The sequence below is a fragment of the Scleropages formosus genome, chromosome 3 (assembly GCF_900964775.1).
Source record: "Scleropages formosus chromosome 3, fSclFor1.1, whole genome shotgun sequence".
NCBI lineage: Eukaryota > Metazoa > Chordata > Actinopteri > Osteoglossiformes > Osteoglossidae > Scleropages > Scleropages formosus.
In genome coordinates, this window is record NC_041808.1 from 25,115,179 (window position 1) to 25,123,202 (window position 8,024).

Sequence of the window (8,024 nt, forward strand, 5' to 3'; positions counted from 1 at the left end):
CACTGAATGATGTTCAACTTCTAACTACAGCTGAATCATTCATTTTGCGAATATTCAAAAGTAGCACAACTCAACTTTGTGTTTATTTTCCATTGATTGCTTTAAAGTTTAATTTCAAGTAATTTCACATCGAAAGATTTCAATCGCGTTCCCAACATGAGGCTTGCGCCTAATATAGAACGAACTCGCAACCGTTTACTTAAATTTAAAGCGCAGCGTGAAGTCGTTGTTATTCTGCTTTAGTTCATCGGAAATTTCACCAAAAACGGGGGAGGTGGGGTGTGTTCAATTTACTCAGCTGTTATGTCTCTAGTCGTGCAACGTTTTTAAGTGATTTTATTCCTTATAACTTTCAAAACTCAAGTGATGTTTGTTATGTTTTCCAGATAAATTTAACTTTTTCATTACTTTTTTAAGTGTGGTCAGACACAACCCTCGCCACCATTGCAAGCTTGTGTGGTACGCTCCGGTGTCTGTCGCGCGGGAGCACGAGGCGAACCTCGCTCGGAAAACACGCTGGAAGCTGCACGCTTTTTCGTAGGGCTCGGTGTTGCTGTGTGAGAGTTACAGTTTTCGGTAAGAGCAGTTATTTGTTAAAAATCCACGCCTGTGCATGCGAAAACACAGAGCAAAAACTTCTCAAAATGTAGGGACAAAATTCAGTACAATAGTCTATAGAATAGTACTACTATGCATGCAAATGAGAGCGATGCCTCAGATTCTGAGGCGTTCGGTTCGCTCATTTGATTCACACAGTATTTACTTACTATTGTTCTGGATCCTGGTAATCGAATTAATAAAATGCCTCAATTTAATTTTGTTTTTAAGAATGTATTTTGCCTTGTTTAGAGTTTGGTTGTGTATTTGGTGCATTTACGGTGTTGGATGGAAGTTTATTTCACTGCTGCTGGTCCTCCCGTCCTCCTCCTGTTCAGCGTCCAACAACTTGAAGAAGAGTTCAATAATGCATGTAAAGTCACCCAAGTGTGCGTTTTTAAAAGTAATCCTCTTCGGAAGCGCATTTAAACAGGCTAACCTTGTCTCAAGAGATCAATTTGAATGTTAAATTTCTTTTGGTATGTTTTTCCAACAGTAGGCAAGAATGGCCAAAGATTTCAAGCCGGGGGATCTGATTTTCGCAAAGATGAAGGGCTATCCTCATTGGCCCGCCCGGGTAAGCGTATGCAAATGACATGACTCGCTTCGCAATTGGCTCCCCAGTTTAAGCACATGTAAATTAAGCGAGTCGCTCCACCCCTAGCAGCAAACCTTTGGGTACCACTGAATTTTGGAGTCATTGTACAGAAATGCTAAATTGTTCATTGATGTTCATTTTCACCTGTCCAACAGATTGAAGAAATGTCTGATGGCGCTGTAAAATCATCTAGCTTCAAATTTCCCATTTTCTTTTTTGGTACTCATGAGACGTAAGTGTTGCTCAGCGAATTGTTAAATAAGTTCTTTGTCATTCACATGAATGTGGTTAAATGGATTTTGATGAAGTAATGGGCTGCTTTTGATGTCGCATGGCATGGAGCATGAAAGTAATGGCAATACTGGGCTGCATCGCTTTCACTCTTATTTGATGCACTGTGCAGTTTTACTCATTTGTCCTGCTGGACTGTTTACAGGAGCACTTAAGTACCTTACTTAACCGTGCTACACCGGGACCCCACGTGGGAGAGTAGAAGGAGCAGCAACCATCAAGTCCATTTTCTCAAATACTCAGACTGTCCTACGTACTTCCCTAATGCTCACAATGTGCATGGTTTATGCACATTCTGTGTTTCAGGGCTTTTTTGGGACCAAAAGACATATTTCCCTACCTGCCCTTTAAGGACAAATATGCCAAACCAAACAAACGGAGGGGTTTTAATGAAGGTCTCTGGGAAATTGAAAACAACCCCAAGGTTGAGCTAAATGGCAGTAAGGTAATTCACTAGCTCCATGAAATTATTGTAAACATCCCTGACAGATTCCTTATAAGTAACAGTGTTGTATACGGTCATTTTCAGATGAGGCAAGTGAATAAGGGTTCTAACGGTCTTGAGCCTGAGGATGATAGTGATGACAAGATGGGACAGTCATTGGAAACAAAAGTAAGGTCTCAGCTTTGCAGCAAATAACAAACAATAGTCAGAAGACAGTTAATTGGACACACACACACATTCAGTCCTCGATAGTTTATTCTGTACAGCAACACATGTCTCAAACCCCAAAGGTTTTTGTTGCTCAGTGGTGACAGTCTGGGTCTTTCCTTTAATACCACAGTCATACTTCTTCCATAATAAAGCATCTACATACTTACCAGATTGGTTGAGATTATCAATCACAAGCATCAATAAAGGTGAATCTAATGTCTGAAATAACAAATTCAATAATATTGATAAATTTAGCTGATGCTTTTTTGAATAGCAGCTTAAAATATTAAGTGACTTAATTATTTAACCATTTGTAGAGCTGGGTAGTTTTTACAATTCTGGGAAAGTACCTTTGTTCAGAGGTACTACATCAGAAGCTGGGATCTGATGTTAGCAACTCTACACAGCATGTCTAACAACACAGTGTCTGCTTGCTTTGCACAGTAAGACCAAGGCAATAATCTTTTTTTTTTTTTTTTTTTTTTTATCATAAACATCCCTTAGCCAAATTATCAAAATGCCTTCATCTAGGGTTTATGCTGCTCTGCACATAATGCTGTTCTCATTTTGGTTTAAAAATTTCTTTCAGAATACAGCAAGGAAAGATTTGGAAAAAGAAGGTTCCAAGAGTCCCTCAGGTTTATCTGATCAAGGTCTGAGGTGTCTCCAAATGGCTTATTTGAAACCATTGTCCATATGCACAATTTAAATTTGAGTCTTGTCGTTGTGCTCTGTAGGAAATGAGGCGGGAAAACCCAAACGCAACGGCAGGAAGCCCACAGCAGAGAAGTCATCTTGCCATGCGCAGGAAGTCTCCCATGAACACCACAGAAATGAAATGTAGTCATTTTTTCCAATGCAGTGAAATATATGCTGTTTTTTTTTTTTTTCAGTCTAATCATGGGTTGTGGTAACACTTTTACTGTTGCAGAAGCATACCAAAATATTGTCAGGGATGGCACATCTCATTTATCATACCATTCAATCTTTTACAGAGCCACTCCTGCAATGTAATGTAAATGTTTATGTGTATCTCAAAAAAAAAAAACTGCTAGGAAGGTGATTAGGAATCGGTGGTATTCTGGTTAAGTTTCATGCAGCTAACCTGTGTGATAAATGTCAATGCATATGGTGGAGGAAGCAAACTGTACCTACTGTAAGAGTCGCACATCTGCAGCTGTGTCTCTCCTAAAGTAATGCGGAAACTGTATTTTCTATGAGATTTATGTCGCTTTGGAAAAATATGTCTGCTAAATGAATAAATGTAATGTAAATGTAATTTGATCTTCCTCCTACCCTAACCCCTCCCTGAGGCAAATGAAAAGTGCATAGTGACTAGAAGGGACAGGGTGATGTTTGTATATCACTACTCACCTTACAGCTGCTGAGTGAGATCATGAGTTCCTGCCCTCCTGGTTTGCCAGGGACTCCACAGAGACTAGCAGAGGTCGGAAGGCGACGGCAAGAGAAGGGAAACTAACTGGCAGAAAAAGGAAAGCTGAAAATGTGGAGCATGAGGAGTCCAAGGAGCCAGATGCAAAGCGATGGAAGAATTCCAAGGGAACTTCATCAGGTTCTGAGGATGATGAGGCAAGCGCACATTGTGGTCACCTGCTTTTTGAACTGTGGGATAAGTATGTACAGTACTATGTGACATTCAGCTAAGCAATGTTCGTTGCTTGTAGCGTGAAGTAATTGTTACATGTGTGCATTTGTGTCTTAAGCTTGGATTTAAGGGTACCTTTCATACTCTAGACTTCATTAATTAGAATTAAAAGATAAAACTGGAATTTTGCATGTTTGGGTTAAAAAAGTTTGGAGCTTTTGTGGCTTAGGAGTGAGTTATCTATTTTTACCATTTAAATGAATGGTAACTAGGTAAATGGCAACCATGATACATGAGTTTACTTGCTGATTTACAACCAGATACACACACACACACACACACACACATTTCAGAACCGCTCGTCCCATATGGGGTCACGGGGAACCGGAGCCAACCCGGTAACACAGGGCGTAAGGCCGGAGGGGGAGGGGACACACCCAGGATGGGACGCCAGTCCGTCGCAAGGCACCCCAAGCGGGACTCAAACCCCAGACCCACCGGAGAGCAGGACCGTGGTTCAACCCACTGCGCCACCGCACCCCCTTACAACCAGATATTTAGTAGCAAATTATGTTTGTTTTGCAAGGAAAGCTTGTGCTCAAGGAATATGAATGGATATGAGGGATTTGCCCCAATCTTCAATGTTTTTTCATACAAATGTTTACCACACGTAAGCCCTTTGTATAGTTATGATTCTATTTTTGTTATTAATACCCAGAAGCACAACAAGAACTTGGTGGCCAGAACAAAGTCTAAGCAAGCATTGATGGAGGTGGACAGGGATGACGAGAACATTGCTGAGTGAGTGTGTACCCTGGTATCTTTACATGCTACTTGTTTCCATCTAACAGTTAATTCACGCACCGCTAGATGGTGCTGTAAACACAGCAGTGCAAATGCAAGAGCAAACATGAATGGTGGCTGTAACGTCGGACTTCATTCAGATAACTCGTGTCTATGCATTTTAGGCAGAACAAACACGTCAGAAACAATCTGGACAAACGGAAGATGGATATTAAAAAAGGTAGATGAGATATTTAGAATAAGAGCAGAGTTTTTCTAAAAAAAAGTGTAACTTCCTCTGTGCTAAAGAGAAATGAAGTGTTATTGTACTTATATCACGCTGTGCTTTAGGAATGAAGTTGTTGCTTAATATTTAACATATTAAGTCTCCGTAACATCTCTCTTTTTTTTTGTGCAGATTCAACAGATACAAGGTTGCAGAAGCTACATGCAGAGATCAAAATATCACTGAAGATTGATAATCCTGTAAGGGTAATATAGAGACTAGGTCCAGCATGAGTGGTTAAACACTGAAAAATTTAGTTCAGATTAATGGGGAAAAAAATGTTTTCATTAGTGCACATTGTAGTTGTAATGACTGAGAATGTTTTTAGTTGCAAAGACCAGAAATATTTTCCTCATTCATTTCTTTATCAGATTTGTACAGGTTTTTGTTAATGTTGTTGTGTCCTCAAACACAAAAGGATTAGTAAATTGGTCAGGTGGTATTGTGTCACATTCTACCTTGTTAAAATTACCAGACTGTGTTCCAAGGTAAGCCGGCAGTTTGATATTTACATGTCCAAATGAAGAGCAGCTGCTGACTCTTGTGTTGTCAGAATGTGAGGAAATGCCTGGTAGCCCTCGAAGAGCTGAGCTCACTGCAAGTCACCATTCAACAGTTGCAGAAGCACAGTGAGCTCATTGCCACCCTCAAAAAGGTATGTCCCCAAATACAGAATTCCTTGCCTGCATAATGAAGCTTGGCTGTCAGGGCTGGATATAACAGCAGTAATTCCCACTTGTGTTTGGGCACAGATTCGCAGATTCAAAGCCAGCCAGGATGTCATGGACAAGGCCACCATGCTTTACAACAAGTTCAAAACAATGTTCCTAGTTGGAGAGGGGGACACAGTCATCAGCCAGGTGCTGAGCAGGTCCCTTGCAGAGCAGCGACAGCATGAGGAGGCCAGAAAGGAGGCTCTGAAGAAGACTGAGCAGACTAAAGATCAGGGCATTGGTGAGATTGCTGGATGCAGGCCTTCCTTTGACTTCTGAAAGCATAGCCCATTGAACATTTAGAAGTTTAATACAACTTGGATTAAATTCGGTTAGCTTCTCCCATGCACAAAAGAGAGCGTATGGTCTGCACTGTTGCTGTTGGGAAGCACGGCATTAATATGATGCACTTTTAAACTGCTTCGATGGAAAGAACTTAATTTTAAAAAGGTACTTTTTAAAGCATTTTCCATATTCCGGAATCACATTCAAAGGGATTTATGTCACTGAATTTTCTAAATGGAAAATATAGGTGATGCAAGGTTTGTAAGATAATTTCTTGTGTGTGTGGTTTTTTTTTTTTTGAAAGAACAAATGGAGGTGAACGGTGATTCGAACCCTGGTGAGCTGAAAGCACCACAGCAGGAATGCAACGGAGACCTTCCCCCTGACGCTGCCGTTGAGGAGCACAGCAAGTGACAGAGCACCCTGCTTGTGGACCTACACGCAGTAGTGTGTGTGTGTGAGACTTCTGTGGTGCTGTCACGTGATATCTTTTCACATAACGAGTTTCTACTGCTGTTCTGGCAAAATGTTGATGTCGTCAAATTTTATTTGGTCTCTTGTTTCAAAAAAGATGACAGTTTAAAGGTTGACCTGATGTTGGGGTTCTGGAAAATTTAAAGAAAAGAGGGGGGGAAAAAAAGGGTTGGTTACATTTGCATTTTCAAAAGACATTTGTTCATAATTTGTTTCCTGCCTTCTTAATCTTTTCTGTCTTGATCCTCCTGTGGAGAAGTTCTAAAATGTTTCTTTCTAGACTATTAGTCCGTAAAAGTTTTGTCCCCCATTCTTATGGTTCAGTACTAACAAGTACAAGTGATGCAGTTCTTAAGCTCTGTCAGCATCACGGTTTCATCCAGATAACTTCCCTCCTGTTCATATTAGCTGATAAGGAAAATCCCAGTATTAAACTGGTGTTGTGTTATTTTAGAGAAGTTCTGTTCAGTGCTCCTGGGAAGGGGCTTGTACCTTTTTCACTGTGAAGAATGTTCTCATGTTCAGAGTGTTCGAGTTGTGGCAAACTTTTGTTGACCTCATTTTAAAGTGAATCTTTGTGTTTTCTGGGTAATATAAGCGCTGTTAAACACTGAACATCCCATAGATGTATATTTTTGATAATGTGTAAACATGAAACGTTTTATTAATTTCCTGTCAGTGTATTCTTTTTTTTTGAGATAGATACTACTTGTTTTTAGTCAATTTGTGTTGTCCCTAATTAACTGTTTTATATACCTCCCCCAACCAGTTTTGTTTAATAAAACTGATTACATACTAAAATGTGACTCACTTTCCATATGAAATCCTTCCTTAGTACTTGATGTTCATCACGTACAAAATTATTTTGAGAAGTAACAAATTGCATTTAAATTACTACTATACCTGCTTTAGTTTGATTTATACAGTATATTACATATCTGTCATCCACTTCCATTTTGTTCAAAATGTCACTAGAAATATTAAGATTCAGCTCTGTCAAAAGAGGCTACTGTGAGCTGTGTCTTTGCAAAAGGTACTGTTTTCAGAGGGTCTGACTTTAAAAGCAACAATAATGGATTTATTTTTCAGAGGTCATTAATTAAAAATGTAGAAACCCAGATTTCGCCTATGTTGGCCCAGTGAGAAGCTCCCTACTGACCAACCTGTAAGATGCAAATGATTCTTTCTCATTTGCTCACATGGCAGACAGTGACTTTCAGCTTGTCATTTTTAAGACTTAAGAGCCTGAATGTGGAGAAAAACTATTGCTATTGCAGGAAAAACATCTTGCTTGTAATGCTTTTTGCTGAGCTTTGTATATAATTCGTACACATGCATGCACTACGAAAAACAATATACATTTTCTCTTGTCCAGGCAGCTGTTGGCAACCTGTACGGTCCGAGTATGGAACGAAAGCAAATAGCTGGGTGAAGGGTTTGGAAATGATAGTTTTATCTGTGCAACTGTATTACATGAGCCCTATAATTATGTAACAGGTAAAGGCCATCTATGAAATGCCCTTGAACATAATAATGCAGGGAGAAATTTAAATAATTGGTATGCAAAAAATTTGTTTGAACATTGCCTGTTCTCTATGCCATCACTTCAGTCATTAGCTGCATTGTTTCCTGTCCAGTAGAGGGTTGCGGAGGTCCGGAGCCTATCCTGGAGGCATAGGATGTGAGATAGGGAACAATCTGGATGGGACACCAGTCGATGATAGAGCAATCTTTCA

At 39.9% G+C, this 8,024-nt stretch overlaps 1 protein-coding gene across 1 annotated transcript; it reads left to right on the forward strand.

Moving 5' to 3' along the window:
* The first annotated feature begins 488 nt into the window (after positions 1 to 488).
* On the forward strand, positions 489 to 7,058 carry LOC108936695 (PC4 and SFRS1-interacting protein-like). Its single transcript, XM_018756211.2, has 14 exons — positions 489 to 576; positions 1,094 to 1,174; positions 1,351 to 1,427; positions 1,793 to 1,931; positions 2,016 to 2,099; positions 2,731 to 2,794; positions 2,879 to 2,981; positions 3,566 to 3,731; positions 4,466 to 4,548; positions 4,716 to 4,771; positions 4,949 to 5,016; positions 5,370 to 5,471; positions 5,569 to 5,770; positions 6,119 to 7,058. The coding sequence occupies exons 2-14, from the start codon at positions 1,103 to 1,105 to the stop codon at positions 6,226 to 6,228; spliced, it is 1,326 nt and encodes a 441-aa protein (XP_018611727.2). The 5' UTR covers positions 489 to 576; positions 1,094 to 1,102; the 3' UTR covers positions 6,229 to 7,058.
* The last annotated feature ends 966 nt before the right edge of the window (positions 7,059 to 8,024 follow it).